Here is a 22,358-nt window from a genome sequence, read left to right as displayed (position 1 = left end):
TACAAAATATAATGTGATTAAGAATGTAAAATGATAACTTGTCTTCATATGGTAATAAGTTCGTCTATCTCCCGGTAATGCTGTATTTTGTGTACTGTCCAACTCAATTACCACCACAATTTTTCTTTGATTGCAGCTTTAGTGGAGACATTTTAGACAATTCTTTTGGGCAAATGGGGTATGTAGCTGCTGAGATTGAGTTAGTTGTATTTTATTACATGGGCTGCAGCCAGTGGAAAGGGAAATCAGCTTCTTGTCATTGAGTAAATTGTGCTGAGCTGCTGCTGTTTATTAATGTGGATTGAAGAAAACACCAGGCTTTCTTCTAATCATAATGAATTTTGCATACTGATGTTTTTGTAGTTTCTTGGAATTCCCTTAGTTACTCTTGCTTTTGTTTTTCTTTGGTTTGCCAATGAGTTGGGTGCCCCCGTTAGCTCTGAATCTGCTGTATTGGCTTACTAAGGTGTTTTTCAGAGTGGCAAGCAACTTAAGCTTTTTATGCACTAGTTGGTTGCAATTGAAGGCCTTGCCAATCATGCAATTTTCTACATTGTTGTTCGGAGGCTTCTACATTGCAGCTAGTTGATTGCTTGGCTGTATTTTCTGGATGTTGCTTGCTTCATAGTTCTTGCAGCAGTTTCTTTGGTATTACTGCATTATTTCTTTGAAGGCAGGTAAGATTGAAAGCTATGCTTCAGTGCCTCAATCCTATGATTTAGCTACTTCTGGTCCTAGAGAAAGTTTTTCTTTGGTCGCTGATTTCTTTGTCTGATGTGCTGGTTGGAGCTCCCATGTTTTGTATTTTGGGGCCTGGTTTTGCAGTCTACATTCTTCGTTCCTTTTGATTTAGTTTGAGTTGGTGCTTGTATGTTGGTTGTTTTTTGTCAGCCTGTTAGGTTAGTTTGTTTCTTGCTAATGCAGCTTTATTGCCGATTGGGTTTGCTACTCTTGTTTCAGGCAAAAACTTACCTATAATGGGTTAGCTAGCCCCTCTCTCTCCGCATCTATCATCAGTATAATGCAGTCATATGGAGCTTGCCATAGGTTGACATGTGATGTGTTGTTTTGAGCCGTACTTCACGTAGTCCATTGCTCAGTTAGCACTTGTATAAACTTCATAATTACTTTGCCATGTAAGGTTGGACTGCTAAGGCATCACCTAATTGACTTTTCATGATTGCTTTAAAACAATCTGATCCAGCTTCTTGGTAATGTAACAGAACTTTTGTTGACACCATGTGTGTATTTGACCAAACTTACGATCTTCTGTTGATCATAGCTTCATGATCTTTAACAAAAGACAGTTGATCGATCAAACCCTATTTCTGGCTGATCGAGTACTATCAAATGGAAAAAAAGGTTCCCAATGTGCTACACAATCTTGTATGAAGTTAATTAATTAACCAATGCTACAATATTTCTATACATATTAAAAAATATAAATACTTTGATGCCTTAGGATGTTAGTGTTGAATTTTGTCTTCTTTTTCATTGAACTGGGTTTGACCTTTGTGTCTCGATACCCCTGCTTATCCATATATGCATTTTATCCTGAAGAAAATGCTTTCTGAAGAACTGGGTTTTAATTACTATAAGTATTGCAATAATGTTTTAATTATGGGGCCAAATGTTTGTTTTTGTGTTGGCTATTAAAGCTGGTTGGCTAGTAGACTTCAAAGGGAGTTTATGCTTGTTTATTGAATGAAGATTGAGATTTTTCTCTCATCTCTTTACTCTTTTCTTGTGTATATTCTCATAATTAACATATTAGAGTTTTAATTCATGGTATTCTTAGAATCAATGGAGTTAAATTTGTTCGAACTTTTGTTTTATTCCGCTGCATCAGTTGGTATCAGAGCAGGCTTTTGACCTGCACTATGAAATCCTTGTGCCAAAAAAAAAGTCTAGCTCTATATGGCTCCAAGAGGTGGAGGACATGGTGGTCGGCAAAATGCTGAGGTGATCGTTCCATGTTATTGAATTTTTTCGTTTTCATGTAGGAAAAAAACATGGGCTTGTTTATACGAAATTTTTTTAAAAAAGGAAGAAATTCAAAATCAGAAAATTGGACTTCAAATATGAAAAATCATGCTTGAGCATCAATTATACAACAAAAATGTCTTTTTATGACACAGTTTTAATGACTCATCGAAAATCCACGTCATTAAATGTCATTATCTATGACGTATTTTAAAGAGTGTTGCTATTTCCACCCACCTGTCCTATTTTCCCACCCATCTTATCTTTAAATTTTTAAAGACAAATTTAACCTTATTGTAAAATGACTTAAAAGGACTTAAGGAAAAAGAAAGAGAAACAAGGTCTGCTGTCATAACCAGAGAAACAATAGCATCTGATGATTATTGAACTTGGTCTTTTAACAAATTTGAGAGTGAGACATGTGAATTGGGCGAGTACTATTGTTTTTCCTTATCTATTTGGCTTTGTACTCTTTGACATTCCCATGTGTTTTGCACGGGTGTTTTATATATATATTTTTTACTACAAAGTTTGGTAGATTTATGGTCCTTGGATAACTTTGAAGAAAGAGTTTATTTACAATATTAGGAACCTAAGAGCATAAATATGATTATATTCACAGAATCCATATTTACAAAAAAAAACAAAAACAAAACAAAAAAAAAAGATATAGCAAAAAACAGTTTTAGTTTGTATAGTAAACATGAAAGAGAGAGATGAAGCGTGAGGGATGGAAAATAAGATACAGCAAAAATGAGAGAGAGATGTGTGGTGCGTTAGAGAGAGAAGACATGAGCAGAGAGAATAAAAGGAGGGAGGAAATGAGGTAATAATTAAAAGGTATTTTAGGAATATTGGTGGGTGAAAAAATAAGATTGTGTTTTTTAAAATCTATATTGTGGGTGGAAAAATAGGACAGGTGGGTGAAAATAGCAGCACTCATTTTAAAACGTGTCATCGAAGTGAATTTAAAATGCGTCATCGAACTTTAGGGTTGTCATTCGATTTCCCTTTACCCGTGCTTCTGTGTTGCGTCACGATTTCTTGTGGTTTTTGGAGGTGGATTGGAGCTTGCATCAATGTTGAGGTATGTATTTTTTCAGATCTAAGTCTTTTCCGAATTTTTTAGTTTTTTCTGTGTTGAGATGCTGATTGTACATGTAATTGATGTAGTATTGTATCAGTTAGGTTTTTTCCTTATTGTATCAGTTAGGTTTTTTCCAATTACATGAATAGACGCAGGCCTTCACCCTCAATGTCAATTGTCAGCACTTCAAATTGGTGTAGCAGCTAGCTAAGAATTAAATCTCTACCAAATGATATTAATGTATAACATTAACATGTTTGTTTTGTGCAGTAAACCATTTTTTCTTGAGAGTACTGTTTTCTTTCTCAACCCTGCTTCTTTTTCTTTTTGTTTTTCCTTTTTTACCTGTATGAATTTGCTCTGAAAGTTCATTAAGATATTGAACTAAAGGCCTAAGGCCTAGAAAATAGTCATTCAGGTAGAGACAGAAAGTGAAAAGACAAGCGAAACCACCAAGAACGACTTTGATGGTTAATTTATGATTACTTGTTCCCTGCTTAGCAAGTCTTGAAATTATTTATTTATTTATTCGTCTGAAGTCTTTGAAAATTAAGGTGCGCATTTTAACACGCAGAAATTAAGGTTTACCAAAGACAACCAAATGACTTGGTGCAAATTTGTTCCAATTAGATAATAGAGACGCAGGCCTTCACCCGCAATGTCAATTTATCAGCACAACGAGACCAAGAATTAAGGTCAATTAGGGCTGTGGAAATTTTGTTGCAGGAGAAAAACCTTACCGCGACGTTAACAGAGATAGACAAAGTCTTCGGAATGGCTGCTGTGGACTTAGTCAGACTTAATAATTTGTTATATACTTTTGGATTTCGGAGTGGCTGCTGAGAAGAGAAATTAGTATTCATTAAGCTTCTTATAAATATCAACATATCCAGTATAGAGTTGCTCACAACATTTTTAGTAGAAACATATATATACTTTTGGATTTTGGAAGAAAGATGGCTTGGTTTTCATGGATGTGCCTCCTCTTCATGCTCTTTAATACTTGTTCATCAGCTAACTCTTCTTCTTCTCTGTCTTCAAGGCATTTATGCCATCCTGACGATAGCTCTGCTTTGCTTCAATTCAAGAACTCCTTCTATTCTAGTAGGACTATTTTTTGGGAGAAAGGCAAGGATTGTTGCGAATGGAGGGGAGTCACTTGCGGAAAGGTGACTGGTCATGTGATCGGTCTCAACCTTGGTCTTAGTGGCCTTCAAGGCAATATCCATTCCAATAGCAGCTTATTCTTTCTTCGCCATCTCGAGAGGTTAGACCTCTCAGATAATGATTTCAGAGGTTCCCCAATTTCGTCCAAGTTTGGTGGATTTGAAAGTTTGACTTACCTTGACCTCTCTTTCTCTAATTTCAATGGGGCAGTCCCCCCCGAAATTTCCCACCTTTCCAACTTAGTTTCACTCAATCTCTCGCTACCTGATGTGAGACTAGATACTCTTAGCTTCAACAGAATTGTAAAAAACCTAACCAATCTTAGGGAGCTTAATCTATACACTGTTGACATGTCATCAGTTGTACCTGATTCCTTCAAGAATCTGTCTTCTTCTTTGAACACTCTTAGACTCTCCAGGTGCAACTTGCAAGGAAAATTTCCAGAAAGCATTTTCCGCCGACCAAACCTTCGATTGCTATATTTAGGTTATAACCGTAATCTCACAGGTTATTTCCCCAAGTCTAACTGGAGCAGTCCACTTGAAACCTTGCGGCTCTCTTATACTAGAATCTCAGTAGATTGGCATCATGTGACAAGAAATTTCAAGTCTTTGAGAGATTTGTCTCTCAGAAATTGCAGTTTTGTAGGACCATATCCTGCATTACCTGGTAACCTCACACAAATCATGCAGTTGGACCTCTCACATAACGGTTTTGGAGGCCAAATTCCATGGTCGCTTCTGAAGCTTGAGAGTCTCACTAACTTGGATCTTAGTGGCAACAATTATGTTGGTCAGTTTCCAGAAGTTGATAGAAACTTGACATCGATCTCTTCTTTATATGATTTTTCAGAAAAACAACAGGTGGTTCCTATTCCTCGACACTTAACCGAGCTCGATTTATTTGAGAACTTACTCAATGGAACAATACCATCTTGGTTAGGTAGTTTGCCATCATTGGAGGTTCTTAGCGTGGGAAGCAACCAACTCAGCGGTGACATCATTGAATTCCAATCTAGTCATTCTTTGACACGACTTGATTTCAGTGATAACAAGCTACATGGCCTGATTCCAAGATCAATCTTTGAACTTGAGAAGGTTACGGAGCTTGATCTATCATCCAATAACTTGAGTGGCATTGTAGAGTTTGAAAAGTTTTCAAAACTGCAAAGTCTTTCTTACCTTAATCTTTCCTCTAACCATCTATCCTTGAGTTTCCACCATTTGAGTAACAACACTTGGCCTCAATTTTCGATCCTAGCTTTGTCGTCTTGCAACATAAGTGAGTTCCCATACTTTCTAAGAGCCTCACCAAACTTGGAGACGTTAGACCTTTCCCACAACAAAATTCAAGGCGAGGTTCCCAAATGGTTGTCCAATGTGGCTAAAGATTCATTGAGGCAATTGGATCTTTCTTACAACTTTTTCACAGGTGCTGTAAGACAGTTTCGATGGAAAAACCTTCGATATCTTAACCTTGGCAGCAATTCGCTCCAAGGAGAGCTTCCAATTCCACCACCTTCCACATTTTTCTTTTTCATATCAAACAACCAATTGACTGGAGAGATGCCCCCAACCATTTGCAGCTTGAATAGACTTCAAATCCTTGATTTGTCTAATAATAAATTGAGTGGTAAAATTCATCAGTGCTTAGGAAACTTCAGTCAAAGCCTCTCCGTTTTGGATTTGAGGAAGAATAAATTTGATGGCATGATTCCTATGACATTTTCTAAGGGAAACATTTTGAGAAATCTTGGCCTTGATGGAAATCAATTGGAAGGACCCTTGCCACCATCTTTGCTCACATGTAGAGATTTGGAAGTTCTAGACGTGGGAAACAACAAAATTCATGACACCTTCCCTAATTGGCTGGAATCTCTTCCCAAGTTGCAAGTTCTTATCTTGAGGTCTAACAAATTCCATGGTGCAATAGGAAATCCGAAATCTAAGTTTCCATTCCAAAAATTGCGCATCATGGACCTCTCCCACAATCTGTTTAGCGGTCTTTTGCCAACAAAATATTTTGAAAATTTAGATGCCATGATAAACTCACAAGAGCATGAATTGAAATATATGGGAGATGGCTACTATCACGACACTGTGGTGGTGACAATTAAAGGCTTCGAAATTGAAATGTTGAAGATCCAAACTTTCTTCACAACTATAGATTTCTCAAACAACAGTTTTATAGGAGAGATTTCAAACGTAATCGGTAAGCTTAAATCATTGAAGGGGCTTAACTTTTCAAATAATGAGCTTACAGGTACAATTCCACCCTCATTTGGGGAATTGAGCAATCTTGAATGGTTAGATCTCTCTTCAAATGGACTTGTTGGTGAGATTCCAGGGCAATTGACAAAGTTGACATCACTATCAAAGTTCAACGTTTCAGAAAACCGACTTGTGGGGCCCATACCTCATGGCAAGCAATTTGATACATTTGAAAATGATTCATATAGTGGAAATACAGGATTGTGTGGATTGCCACTTTCTAAAACATGTGGTACACATCAATCACCACCACCATCATTCGGACAAGAGGATGACTTGGAGCATGGGAATGGTTTTGATTGGAAGGTAGTGTTGATGGGGTATGCATCTGGGGTGGTAATTGGAATATCTGTGGGATATCTTGTAATCTCTAATGGAAAACCAAATTGGCTTGTGAAAGTGGTACAAAGAAAGCAACGTCGTAGAACTGTGGAAATCACACAGCGACGTGCTTGAAGAAATTGTTCCAAAAGTTTATATATTTTCATATTGTATATAATTTTCATTTCCTATGAATATTGTATTATGTCAGAGTACCAATTGTTGATATATATCATAGCCGACCCAATTCACTACGGCATACCAGAATGTCCTACCCGATTTACTATGCCTATTATACCAAAATATCCTACCCGATTTACTACGCCTACCAAGTCTAAAAAATCATACCCGTCCTCCCATCACGTATAGGTCATCACGTGCGCCCTGACACCTTACCACAGTCCACTACTGTTTGTCACCACGACCGCCCATGGGCCTGACTCAAATCCACTAAGGAATGTCCCGCTCGTATTCCAAGGGCACGACAGAGACCTCCAGCTAGAACAGCATGGGTCCTTGACGGACCCATACCAGCAGCTCACTATAAATATGCCCCTCAGGCATGCCTAGAGGAGGGGGCTCATTCATACAATCACTCATAAATATTCACTACCACAAGTTCACTAACTTAAGCATCGGAGAGGGTTTGGCCGGTACCACACCGGTGCCCTTCACGGTGGTCCTCTGTTTCTTGTGTGCAGGTGGACCCGTACTATAAAGGAGGTCTCAGCCCTGCTGAAGCCTCACTGTTGGCTGTGCTAAAAACACATACAACAGTTGGCGCCGTCTGTGGGAAACGCAGACAAAAGGTCTCGTTTTTCTTTACCATACTAAGCCACATTCATTGGCTCAGCCCCTAAGCAAAATCTTTGCCAGTAAGGACCATGTTGAGGAGGAAGTTAGGAGCGTCCCAACCCAAGAGAAGTGGAAGGGGTCAGCTTCGCGGCCTAGAAGAAAAGATGGACCAGGTTATTGATGGAGTTGGGAAGATGCAAGAGCTGAGCAACAACCTCCTCGCACAAAACAAGCTCCTGCGAGAACAGCTAGATCAAGCCTTGGATACTGAGGCAAGCATAAGAGGCGGTCTAGAACACCAGAAAACCAACTTACCACCCGAGACAGAAGACCAGATCCTGTCATTCGATGAGGAGGTGGAATCAGAAGATCAATATGATGCCCGGGATGCTCTCAACCAGAAACGAGCTCGGAAGGAAAGGATGATCGACACCGACAGAGAAGGAGTGACCGACATCGAAGTCATGTTGAAGGATCTAGTGACCGGGGAACTAAAAAGTGTTTGGGATCGCCTTGGTCAGGTGGAAAAATCTAGGTCAGCTCGGATACTTGAAGGTCCGGAGGGGGAAATCCCACTACCATATACACTGGCGCTACTCAATGCCAAGGTGACAAGGGACTCCAAGCCCCCCAAGATTGCCCTATATGAGGGTATGTCAGACCCATATGCTCACTTAGATAACTTCCGATATGCTATGGAAGGGCGAGGCGCCAATGAGGCAACTAAGTGTCGGCTGTTCCCAACAACCTTGAAGGGATCTGCCACCAGCTGGTTCAAGAGGTTGACCCCCGAATCCATTGGCTCATTCTCCGAACTCAGGAAGGTATTCTTGGAGCGCTACATGATCATGTCCACCCGGTTGTACACCCCCAATGACATATCCGCAGTTAAGCAGCGACCAGACGAGACACTTCGGGACTACATCACCAGATTCAACAACGAATATGCCAGGTGCGAAGGCTGCGATGAGGCGACGGCTCATAACGCCTTGGTAGGAGGACTTCAGGGGGGGGGACTTTTTCTTCTCACTAACCAGAAATCCGCCTGAGACATACAAAGATCTCCTTCGGGAAGCAACTAGCTATTCTCGAGCTGAACAACTCAACCTAGCCAGAAAGGCCTCGGCAGGATCAAGGGCCGCCAATGAAGAGGCTAGACCCGAGTATCGCCACCACGATCGCTTAGCTAAAAGGAAAGATTATGGCGGAGCTGTGAAGCGACGGGAAGGCCTACCCGAAAAGCACAATAGGTATACCAACTACACCCCTCTCAATAGGACGAAGGGAGAGATCTTGCCATGGTGGCAGATGAGCTCCCTACACCAAGAAGAAGTAAGCACCCATATTGGGGGAGAAGGGATGAAAGCAAGTATTGTAGATACCATCGGGACCATGCCCACCACACTGACGATTGTTATCAACTTAAGGAGGAAATTGAGGCACTCATTAGACGAGGTAGGCTACAACAGTACGTAGCTGGTAGAGCTATTCCAACAGAGCCAGTCGCACCGCAGGAAGCAGACCCTCAACCGGCAACTACCAGGATGACAATTGCCACCATCTCGGGAGGACCTACATTGGCGGGAGACTCCAACCGAGCCATCAAGAGCTATGCCCGAACCGCCGTGAGGGTCCCAACCGAAGCTATGTCAGTAGGTGCAACTGAGCGCCCCTTAAAGATGTCAAGAGTAACATGCGAGCCCATTTCATTCACCGAGGAGGACCAATTCGGTCTCCACTTCCCACACACTGATCCCCTGGTCATCACTGCTGAAATAGCCCAGTGCGAAATCGCCAGGGTCTTCATTGATGGAGGGAGCTCAGTCAATATCATTTTCCTCCATGTGTTCGAGATGCTCAGCATCAGCCGAGATCTGCTTGATCGACGGTGCTCACCCCTAGTAGCCTTCGGGGGAGGGCATGTGCAACCTCTCGGCCATATGCACCTCACCTTGTCTATGGGAACACACCCCCGATGCGCTAGCACCACAACCAGCTTTGTCGTGGTAGATTGTCCTACCTCCTACAATGTGATATTGGGGCGACCGGCCCTGGTAGGTCTAGACGCCACGGTTAGCCACAAATGCCTCATGCTCAAGTTTCCAACACCAGGAGGGGTTGGCTGTGTCCGGGGAAGTCAGAGCACGGCTCGGACATGTTACGCGTCATCAGTGAAACTAAAAACCAAACTGTACAGAAAAACTTTCTCCTTAACTAGCGGTCAAGAACACCCAGTGCCTGCCAAAACATTAGAGCTCGACCCCAGAGAGGGGATTGACCCCGTAAACCTAAAACCAGTGGAGGAGTTAGAGAAGGTAGCCGTTTACCCTGATCAGCCAGAACGATTTCTCCAGATCGGCACAAAGATGACGACCGTGATTCGAGAGCCCCTTGTCAAATTCCTGAAAGCCAACTTAGATGTATTTGCATGGACCCACGAAGACATGACAGGCATAAACCCAGAGATAATCACACACCGACAAGATACGAGGCAATAAGGGATGAGGTCGATAGGCTTGAGAAGAATGGGTTTATCCGTGAGGTGAATTAGCCTAAATGGTTATCTAATGTGGTGATGGTCAGGAAGACCGAGGGAAAATGGAGAATGTTCGTCGACTTCACAGACCTCAACAAGGCGTGCCCTAAGGACAGCTTCCCATTACCTCGGATCGACCAGTTGGTTGACGCCACGGCCGGTCACGAGCTGCTAAGTTTCATGGGCGCTTACTCAGGCTACAACCAGATTCACATGCACCCAGACGATCAGGAGAACACCTCTTTCATCACCGATCGAGGTACCTATTGTTACCAGGTGATGCCATTCGGCCTAAAAAATGCGGGCGCCACATACCAGCGCCTCGTGAATCGCATATTTTCAGAACAAATTGGCAAAAGCATGGAGGTGTATGTGGACGACATGCTAGTCAAAAGTATCAAAGCAGAACATCATACCACCGATTTGACTACCACATTCAACATCCTGCGACACTACGGAATGAAGCTCAACCCAACCAAGTGCGCATTCGGTGTTGGGTCGGGTAAATTCTTGGGATTTTTGGTCAGTCATCGGGGTATAGAGGCCAATCCTGAAAAGATACAGGCACTCATCAACATGACCCTGTTGCGTAGATACAGCTTCACCAAAATGGATTCAGTTGCATCCTCAACTTGTGATACTCGCAAGTGCACGAGCCGTTTGGTAGTATAGCATATGTAAGTGCGAGGTCGATCCCACGAGGATTGGTGATTGAATGATCCAATTTATTTTTCCTACACAAAACAGAAATGAAAAAGAAAGGAAATAAATAAAACAAGGAAGAAAGAAATAACTAACTCAAGCAGATAAGTTCCCAAGTTCAATTAGATTAACGGATTGATTCTAGCTAATGTATGATTAAGCCATGGTGTTTGGTCATAACCTTGTGTTCCTAATTCCCTAATTTGATCATTTGTTGTCTAACCTAAAATTAAGCATTAGGAACCCATTAAGCATAGAAGAACAATTTAAACAACCAAGCATGTATCTAATCCCTGTTGTCGAATGTCCATACATACTCTTCCTATTCATAGTTCAATTCGAATTAAAGCATGGTGTATACTCTTAATTCAAACCAAGATAGCTAACATGCAAGCCTAAATGGTGATCAATCATTCAAACAAGCATATTAACTTATAAGCATAATGAATAAGAACAAAAACCATAATTGAAACTTGGAAACTAATTCAACTTGAAACTAAAGAAAGAATGTACATAAGGAAAAGTAAAGTAGAACTAAGAAATACTTAAGCAGAATTTCAGCACAAATATTTCATTACAACAATTGAAAACTAGAAAATGAAACTAAGAGAATTTGAGGGAGAGAAGGGAAGGGAGCTCTAGAGAAGTGTTTGAGAGCTCCCCCCCTTGGGGTGTGTTTACAAGCTTGGGAAACCTCACTATATATAGGCCTAAGGAAGCTGAAAATCTGAATTAAGTATGGCTAATGCATACAACACTTGCATTATAAAATCTGAAATGGTTGATGCACTTCACTAATAAATCCCACCAGCAGCCCTAGCTCATCTTCATGTCACCATGACCAAGCTTCCAACCAGCTCAATAGCTCATGCCTAGCTCACCATGACCAAGCTTCCAACCAGAAACAATAGCTCATCCTGAGGTCAGCATGACCAGCAACTTCAAGGGCTTACGAATTGGGCTTCCCTTAAGCAAATTAAGACTTTAAGCACTCAAACTTGAAGTTCAGAATGTCTTCTTTCCAGCCATATATCATTTGGGCCAATCCAAGGTCGGAGGAGGAAGTTAAGGCCAAAACAAATTGCTAACTCATTTTGCGCGCTGATAAAATCCATCCTGAGCATGGCTCTGTGTTTGCTAGGTAACAGACTCCATATTTATCCAATGGGGCTGAATTTTGGATATGTTATAGTACACACCCATTGGAACAACTTTCATGAAGAATGCTGCCTCATCCGAGCTGTGTAGGTTGCTGAAACAAAGCTTGCAATATGACCTACGGAACTGGGCTGGCAGGGGACTGTAGCCAAAATTGAGTTTGTCTTTAAGCTCTTCATCCATTCATCCAAATTAGGCCCTAACATGCATGGATTGCATCATTTACTATCCAAAGCCATCATTATTACCTAAAGCTCAATGAACTGAAAGATAAACACAAAAAGGATTAAAAGCACAAGTTTAACTCAAAAACATAACCAAATCATAAGCTAGAAGGGTACAAAATGATATACAATTATGAACCGATCAGACCCCTCCTAGAACTCGCAAGGAGGTCCAAAGTTTGACAGGTAGGATCGCCTCGCTGAATCGTTTCATTTCTAAATCCACAGATCGGTGTCTCCCTTTCTTCAAGGCTCTAAGAGGGAGAGGGAAAGAGATAATGTGGACAAAGGAGTGCGCTGCTGCGTTTGACAACTTACGGGAACACATGGGTCGTGCACCCATCCTCTCAAAACCAGAAATGGGAGACATACTATCGTTGTACGTATCGACCTCTTCATCGGCGATCAGCTCAGTCCTCACACGAGAAGACAATGGCACTCAACGCCCAGTATACTACGTCAGCCGAGCACTCTTAGACGCAGAAACACGATACCCGGACATAGAGAAATTAGCATTAGCTTTGGTTGTCTCTGCGAGAAAACTCCGACCATATTTCCAAGCCCACCCGATCCGAATTCTTACAGATCAGCCACTTCAGCAGGTTCTACAAAAACCCGAAACCTCAGGTAGGCTAATTAAGTGGGCAATAGAGCTCGGTGAATTCGATATCGAGTATCGACCCAGAACAGCCATCAAGGCACAAGCCATGGCAGACTTCATCTCAGAATTCACCTCGGCACCATCCATGCAGGGGAATAATATTCCACTTCCCAACCCTATCAGAGAGGCCGACCACCACTGGATCTTGTACGTGGATGGAGCCTCCAACTCACAAGGTTGTGGAGCTGGCCTGGTACTCATTTCCCCTAACGCCACAGAAGTTGAATACGCACTTCGATTAGGATTTCGGGCGTCCAACAATGAGGCAGAGTACGAGGCCTTAATAGCCGGCCTTCGCCTCGCCAAGGAGCTTGGCGCCAAAAAGATCCAAGTACGGAGTGACTCACAACTTGTGGTCAACCAAGTAAACGAGGAATATCAGGCTCGAGATGATACCATGATCGCATATGTGGCAAAAACAAAAGACCTACTATCACAGTTCCAGACATATGAGCTGAGCCAAATCCCCCGCTCCAAGAACAGCCGAGCCGACTCTCTTGCCAAGTTGGCCTCAGCTGCAACATCAAAGATAAAACGGGTCGTGCCAATTGAATTCCTTGCAGAAAGAAGTATTGACCAAACGAAGCAGGAGGTTAGTATGCTCAACCACGGACCTAACTGGATGTCTCCGATTCGTGACTTCCTAACCAACGGTACCCTACCAAATGACAAGGCCGAAGCTCGACGCCTAAAGCTTCGGGCCACAAGATACACCATGTTGGAGGATTGCCTGTACAAGAGAGGATTTTCTCAGCCACTCCTAAAATGCATCACATCCGACCAGGGGCGAGAGCTCCTACGAGAGGCCCACGAGGGGATTTGTGGTGACCATTCTGCAGCAATATCCCTGACCACCAAGATATTACGTAGGGGATATTTTTGGCCCACAATGAATGACGACGCCAAACAACTTGTGCGAGTTTGCAAACCTTGCCAACTCTTTGCCACCATCCCACACCAACCTCCTGAGGGGCTCACCACCATGTCAGGCCCCTGGCCATTCGCACAGTGGGGACTGGATTTGATTGGACCAATGCCGAATGGAAAAGGGCAGACAAAATTCGCTATTGTCGCTGTGGACTATTTTACCAAATGGGCAGAGGCCGAGCCCTTGGCAACCATCACGACCACTCAAGTACAGAGCTTCGTATGGAAGAACCTGATCTGCCGCTTTGGCATACCACACTCGATTATCACTGACAATGCAAGACAGTTTGACAATGCCAAATTCAAAGCCTTCTGCTCTGGTTTGAATATCAACCTTCGTTTCTCCTCACCAGCTCACCCACAAGCCAACGAACAGGTAGAGGCAGTGAACAAAATTATCAAGCGCACCATAAAGAAAAAGTTGGGGGCCAAGAAGGGGAATTGGCCCGAGCTACTCCCCGAAGTGTTATGGGCATACCGCTGCACCCAACGATCATCCACAGGTGAAACCCCTTACTCATTATCCTTTGGGTCTGAGGCGGTCATCCCAATTGAGGTAGGTCAACCTACCCGACGAGTAGAGCATTTCGCACCTGAGCAAAGCGGAATTGAGCAGAACCTAAGCTTGGACCTCCTTGAAGAACGAAGACTGCAATCAATTCTCCACCTAGCCGCCTACCAACAACGCACTACTCGTTTCTACAATCAAAAGGTGAGAGAAAGGAACTTTCGACCTGGGGACTTAGTCTTGCGGAAGGTTCTCCCGGGTACCCGAGACCCAACCGCGGGTACATTAGGGGCCAATTGGGAAGGTCCCTACACAGTAACCGATGTTGCCCGACCTGGGACCTATCGGCTCGCCCACTTGAACGGCAAGGCACTACCACATCCATGGAACGCCGAACACCTCAGACAATATTTCCCATGATCAAGTGGGTAACATCACTCCACCTATCCGACCTTTGACGGTCCGGGTCGCATGTCTTTAATTTCCATAACTCACCAAACTTACCCCCGACGACACTGAACGACTCGATCAGGGGGTGAGATCTCGGGTGAACCTATCTGTTTTTTCCCTTTCTAAATTAACTACAGCGTGTGCTTTGTTTTAGTATTTTCTCGTTCAAACATATCTTGGTCAGCTCTGCTTACACTTCAAACATCACACACTTGAATAGTGGCTTGCGAAAATACTCAATATATCAAACATTCATAAGTAAACAAATAAAACTTAAAAACCAACTCTAAATCAAATCCAAAAAATTAAAACAAGTTAAACAATCTGAGCACGTTACCAAGATGAGCCGACTAAGATCACAGTAGCTACGACATTTTTAAAGTTTAAAATAAAAGATAAAAAAAAAAAAAAAAAAGAGAATATATATATATATATATATATATATATATATGCACAAGGAAGTACACAACCACCTGTCATCGGAACCAGACCCGCGTTCATTAATCTCAGGGGAGTCAGAATGCTACTAACAGACCTCTGCTCGGTACTAAGCCCAAGCACACGATCAACTCCGGCTTTCTCGTCGTCCGTCAACACCACCGGCTTATCCCACTCAACTGCAAAAAAAAAAAAAAAAAAAAAAAGTTAGCAGCAGTATAGCTAAATGACAGAGCACAAGAAAGGATGAACCAAGAGAAGAGGGACCCGACCTGGCTCCCTAAAACAACGAGCAACACTATAGGTCGGTGTCCGACCCCCTTCCAAAAACTCCCATGCCCCCGACACAAAAAACCAATGTAGTTTCCAATACTTGGGGGACGATGGTTGATCTTCCACTATCTTCCCAACAGCACTCTGAAGATAGCAAAAGCCGACCTGCTTGGGACTCCTTTTCAGAATCAGACAGTGCTGGAGTTGCTTTATAGTCGGCTCAGTGCCATTCACTTCCATCCACAACACATACAAAGATAGCATGACCCCGTACGCATTCGAATTCAATTGATGCGGAGCAACACCAAGAACACATAACCAATGTTGGAGACAAGCCTTCAACGGGAGTCTAACCCCCTGCCCAAACATATCCGTGTACAATGTAACGTACCCCGAGGGCGGACAACTCGGTCTCTCACCTCTCCGAGGCAACCTAATCTCAACACTATGTGGAACCCCATAACACTTCCAAATACGGTCCAGCTGCCCACTCCTCACGATGCTCGGGAAACGGTCAGCTGACCAGTCTTTGTCAATATAAAACTCGGGGTCCGGCGGCACACCAAGCCTACCCGAGTAACAGTTTACACCATAGTCCAACGCCCAACACCCTATTTCCTGCGCAACACTACCCTCATATGGAAACAGCTGGGTACCACCCCTTGACTGGCTCGACTCAGCATCTACCCCATATCCTATCCTCACACGATGTCTCTCCATCACGGGTAACCCATCTACCAACTCATCATAGGATGCCCAAGTCTCTCCACTATCTGCACTTCGCCCAACTACACCCAAATTGCCTTCATCCCCCCAATCAACGGAGAATGCCGACCAGTCCTCCGAACTCCCACATCCCGACATCCCAATCTGATTACTCCTAAAGAAAAATAAAATAGAAACTCCAAAGAACAAGCAACCCAACAAGAGAAGGGGAATAGCTTACCAAAATTTGCAATAACCCAAGCAGTAGTTTTCTTCAAAAATTGCCATCTCCAGAAATTGCACTCTCCCCTGTATGAGGCAAGGAACCAAAGAGGAGTGAAGAAACGCGAAGAAGAAAAGCCTCTGCGTTTTCTACAGACCACCATTTTTCAAACTTCCCAATTAATTCACCTACAAACCCACCAGTCAGCATAAGCCACGCGGACCACACCAACTGTTTTGGCAGAAATTTTCAGAAAATTTGAATGGGCGTGCGAATCTCCTATATACTCAACCTTTGCTTTTCCAAGAAAACTGAGAGGTATGCCATGTGCTGTTTCAAAGTGAACAATATTATATGATTAATATTGTTTGGAGTATTATATTGGCTAAACAATATTACAATAATATGTGGGACGTGTGTTGTGTCAAAATGCAAGAGAGGATGCCCACCACTTTAACAATACTACAATGATAGGTGGCAATACCCTATTCATATGATATACCCAAATATATATATATATATATATATATATATATTAAAGTAATAGTTCCTCACCTTGGCTGGGGACTTGGGGACTCTAGGCACAGGTATGGCATTGTGAATCAGCTCGTGTGAAGACTGGTGCAACTCCCCACCCAAGGCGTGACCCTTGAATAGAGAGTTGGGGGACTCCTGTTGATATATATCATAGCCGACCCAATTCACTACGGCATACCAGAATGTCCTACCCGATTTACTATGCCTATTATACTAAAATATCCTACCCGATTTACTATGCCTATTATACCAAAATATCCTACCCGATTTACTACGCCTACCAAGTCTAAAAAATCATACCCGTCCTCCCATCACGTATAGGTCATCACGTGCGCCCTGACACCTTACCACAGTCCACTACTGTTTGTCACCACGACCGCCCATGGGCCTGACTCAAATCCACTAAGGAATGTCCCGCGCGTATTCCAAGGGCACGACAGAGACCTCCAGCTAGAACAGCATGGGTCCTTGACGGACCCATACCAACAGCTCACTATAAATATGCCCCTCAGGCATGCCTAGAGGAGGGGGCTCATTCATACAATCACTCATAAATATTCACTACCACAAGTTCACTAACTTAAGCATCGAAGAGGGTTTGGCCGGTACCACACCGGTGCCCTTCACGGTGGTCCTCTGTTTCTTGTGTGCAGGTGGACCCGTACTATAAAGGAGGTCTCAGCCCTGCTGAAGCCTCACTGTTGGCTGTGCTAAAAACACATACAACACCAATAAATATGCATGAATTCCAAAAAAAGGATTCTCTTTACTTTTGTAAAAGTGGAGTAATTGCTTGTGCATCTTGTAATTTGTCGAGCTGTCAAATCAATTCAATCAGTACACATAATTTGCCTCAACTATTTTATATACTCCCATAAGTCGTCTCATTCCAAAAAGTAAGAGGAAAGGAAAAGAATATTTTTAAATCAGTAGAGTAAATAGCATGCAAGTAGTATTAGTGCCCGTTTGGCATTGCTTATTTGGGATGATAAGTGATTTTTTTAAAATTTTGGGAAGCTCAGCCCGTTTGGTAAACTGTGAGAAAATCACTTATTATTCAAAATTGCTGTAAGAGAAAGCTATAAGGGAAAGCAGCTAATGAGATGCTTTCATTTTCTGATTATGTAGGAATCAGTTTCGAAGGGGCGCTGGGTTTAATGATTATGCGGCAATTATTTCCTGATTATATGTGGAAATCAATACCAACAACACTTTTAACAAAAAGTTTACCAAACGCCAAACTGCTTTCTGTCACAGCTGATTTCTCTCACAGCAAATCTGACAGCGATTATTTTCACAGCACAGCAATGCCAAGCTGATCAGGGTACAATATACAAATTCGTTGACAATATTTTTGTTGTTGTTGGAGACTATGACCATATAATTGACAATACTGAAGTTGAAAATGAACGCCCCAAAAACAACGCACCCCATAGTATTTGTTGGTTAGGTCGAAATGAAAGTTTCAATGGTCCAAAACGTAAGATGATGTTTACTTTGTATGCGATGAGAAATTATTCGATGTTGTGTTATATATATGGCCATAAACATAAACGAGGTCAACATAAAAATAAAAACAAGAACAAGTTTAAGTCCAAAATGAAAAGGCCAAACGGCATTTTTGGTCTCCATAGTTTCACTCTTTTTTATTTTTTTATTTTATTTTATACAAGTTAACTGCTCTTAATCACCTGCATATAGTTGGGAAGGTGTGAGGTTTTATAAAAAAAGTCTTAATGTTATTATTAGTAAAATTACTTATGGAAAATACTTTCCCTCCTTACCATGTATGTAGGAGCTCCTAAATTCCTACCAATAGCAACGTGACATGTGTTCATAAGTTTTTATTTTTGTGTTTTAGATGAATTATTTTGCATATGTGTCAAATTGTGATTCACAAGAAGGAGTAATATCTCCTTACAAGTAGAGGCAAGCAGTATCCATCACTTAGGGCTAGCTTGGCATTGCTATATGCTATGAATATAATCAATTTCAAATTTACTGTAAGAGAAATCAGTTGTGAATGAAAGTGGTTTGGCGTTTAGTAAACAAAATACTAATTTTGTGTGAAAGTGTTGTGGTATGTGTATAATGACTAAAAAGGACATAATGTTGAAAATGAATTTTTCTCTCAATTGTTTAGTAGCATTTTTACTTTGACATAAAAAATTCTTTTGTCAAATGTATTTCTTAACCATCACACCCAAAGAATTGTTTCGATCATAAAATAAACAAAATATCATGTTGAAAATTAAATATTTGTCCTTGAATCCTCTAACTATTTGTCTTTGAAGTACCATGTTCCAAATCGATATATCATTCACCTAAATGCCCCAAAAAAACGATTCAGAGGAGAAAGTCAAGAAAATTCAGAAAAAAAAAACATAAACATTAGGAATAATTACAGCAAAAAAATTTAAAAAAATATTTGTAAGGGAAAGGAGGTAATTGCTGCATCCTGTCTTATCTATGCCACTCCTGGAGAATGAAAAAAGCACACCCACCAAGGTATTTATTTATTTAATTATTGAAGAGTGAAATGATAAACGAGTGAAGAGGAAAAAAAGAAGTGGACAAAATGGGTGAATTAAAGATGGAATGGAATGAAGGGATATGCGGCGTAAATTGTAAATAGATATAAGTGAATAGTTATTGCCCTTGCAAATAGTATTGTGTGTTTCCACCCGTTGCCATGGCAAAGGGTAATTACTATTCATTATTTTGTTTTTTTCACAAATTTTTTTACCTCAATAATTAATTTGGATAATATTTTCGGGTTCCTACTTGCACTGGTGGATCTAGAAATTTTTTAGCGGAGGTGCAAATTGACTAAGTATGAAAAATGATTTTTCAGAATAATAATTTTCTCAAGATAATGCGGCTTTTGTTTCTTACACATCAAATAAGAAAACTTGATTTTATGGGATTTTAGTATGAAATATATATTGACTTAATGAGCCATCATTTTTTGCCTAAATCGTATTTTGCACTAAAACCGATTTTTCATATTTTGATTTGGTGGGAATTTGATTTTCTAGTATTTTTATTTGAATCCAAATGGGGGGTACTTCCTTATTTACATTGTAAACTTAAGTAAATGGAGTAATATAAAAATAAATAAAAGTAAAAGGACAAAGACATTTACTTAAATGTTGAAAATGAAAATAAGGTCTTGAAAGACATTTACTCAGAATATTTTGGTATTTTTAAAAAAAATATATCAAATTTTTTTTTTCATAATTTTATTGCCAAAAAAATGCCAGCCGTTGGATTGGAGGAGGAGAAGCAGATCGGAGCGCCCAGGCCTTGACACCTGTCTCCAACGGTAAAAACATTTAAAACTACTCGATGACATCGCGCCTGACGTCATCAGCCCTCGGTTTGGGTCTCGGGCGAAACTGGCCTTCGGGCCAGCCCGTCTTCGTGGGTCCCACTCCTAGCCGGTGGAGTTGCTCTTAGCCATGGCAATGGGGGGGCTAAGGCAGCCACTATTCACGTGAATAGTGGTTGCCTTTGCAAATAGTATTTTGTGTTTCCACCCGTTGCCATGGCTAAGGGCAATTACTATTCATTTTTTTGTTTTTTTCACAAATTTTTTTACCTCAATAATTAATTTGGATAATATTTTCGGATAAGATTTCCGGGTTTCTACGTGTTAAGACTATTCATAATCGGATAAATTTCCGGATAAGATTTTTGGGTTCAAATTTCGGATGAATTTCAAAATTCAAAATTCAGATAAATTTTTGGGTTCAAATTTCAGATGAATTTCAAATTTCAAAATTCAAAATTCAGATAAATTTGGGTTGAAATTTCATATAAAATTTTCATCCAATCAAATCAAGCCACGTGGCATCTCTATCTTGCCAAAATTTTCTATAAAACCAGAGGCTCAGCTCATACCTCTCACACCACATCTTTCTATATTTTCATTTCTCAACATTTAGAATTCATACTCCATTCATTCTCAATGGAAGATTTTAGGAGATGCTTGGAGAGGCAAGAGCGAGAAAGAAATGAGAGAAACCGTAGAGCAGATGAAATCAATGAGTTGCAGAGACAAGTCGATGAACAAGTTGTCATAGCAGTGGCTTTGCAAGATGAAGAGAACCAAGGTCGACGCCGTGGTTCACAAGTCGGTCGCCGCCGGAATGTGGACAAACATAGGCATTCTCGGGGTAAGAATCTTTTGGAAGATTATTTTATCCCAACTTCTTTGTACTCTGATGTTGATTTTCGAAGGCGATTTAGAATGCAACCCCATTTGTTCAATAAAGTCATGCATGATATTTGCAATCATGATGCATACTTTGTTCAAAAGTGTGATGCTACTGGGGTTTTGGGACTTCTTCCGGAGCAAAAGCTTACAGCTGTTATACGAATGTTGGTGTATGGAGCATCTGCTGATCAGGTGGATGAGATTGCCTGGATGGGGAAATCCACTACGTTGGAGGCTTTGGTAAGATTTTGTGATGCAGTTGAAACTCTGTATACTAGGGACTACCTGCATAGACCTACTCCCAGGGACCTCCAACGGCTTCTACAAAAAGCCGAAGCTCGAGGATTTGCAGGAATGATTGGCAACATCGACTGCATGCACTGGAAATGGAAGAATTGCCCAACTGCCTAGCAAGGTGATTATGGAAATAGAAAAGGCCAAAAAAGTATCATCCTTGAAGACGTTGTTGGCTTCGACACATGGGTTTGGCATGCCTTCTTTGGAGTTGCTGGATCCCAAAATGACCTCAACGTGCTGGGTCAATCCCCGGTCTTCAATGAGGTTTTGAGAGGCCAAGGCCCCAATATCACCTATCAAGTCAACAATATAGTCTACCAGACGGGGTATTATCTAGCTGACGGCATCTACCCGAGGTGGACCACATTTGTCAAATCCATTCCGAATCCCCGATCCCAGAAGCAAATTTTTTTTGCTACCTATCAAGAAAAATACAGGAAAGATGTCGAAAGGTGTTTTGGCATCCTTCAAGCTCGGTGGTTGATTATTTGAGGTGCAGCCCGTATGTTTGATGAGGAGGTCCTCAGAAGCATTATGATGACTTCCATCATCCTCTATAATATGATTGTGGAGGATGAGTATGATTATGAAGCTGCAGAGGTCTACGAACCGGATCCCATGAACACGGCCTTGACACGAATTTATGAAAGGCCCATGGGGCCAAGTGGAGAACCGTTTGAGCCGGACCCATTGGTTAGGGATGGTCGTTTCATGACCCGTATGATAGATCGATATACAGAGATGCAATGTTTGTATATTCATGAAAGACGTCAACTTGACTTGATGGAGCATCTATGGGCGGTGAAAGGCAATGAAGATGAATGATGGAGCATAGATGCTTTGGTTATGTTTTATTTAGTTATGGTTTGGTTGTGTT

General features: G+C 41.5%; 1 protein-coding gene across 1 annotated transcript; it reads left to right on the top strand.

Annotated features, from left to right (window-relative positions):
* The first annotated feature begins 4,026 nt into the window (after nt 1-4,026).
* Nucleotides 4,027-6,963, top strand: LOC110768211 (receptor-like protein 6). Its single transcript, XM_021971913.2, has one exon. The coding sequence runs from the start codon at nt 4,027-4,029 to the stop codon at nt 6,961-6,963; it is 2,937 nt and encodes a 978-aa protein (XP_021827605.1).
* Nucleotides 6,964-22,358: the final 15,395 nt, after the last annotated feature.

Source organism: Prunus avium, chromosome 4 (genome assembly GCF_965620075.1).
Source record: "Prunus avium chromosome 4, drPruAviu1.hap1.1, whole genome shotgun sequence".
Lineage (NCBI taxonomy): Eukaryota > Viridiplantae > Streptophyta > Magnoliopsida > Rosales > Rosaceae > Prunus > Prunus avium.
Note: the sequence above shows the minus strand (reverse complement) of the source record. Positions and strands in the feature narration are given on the sequence as shown.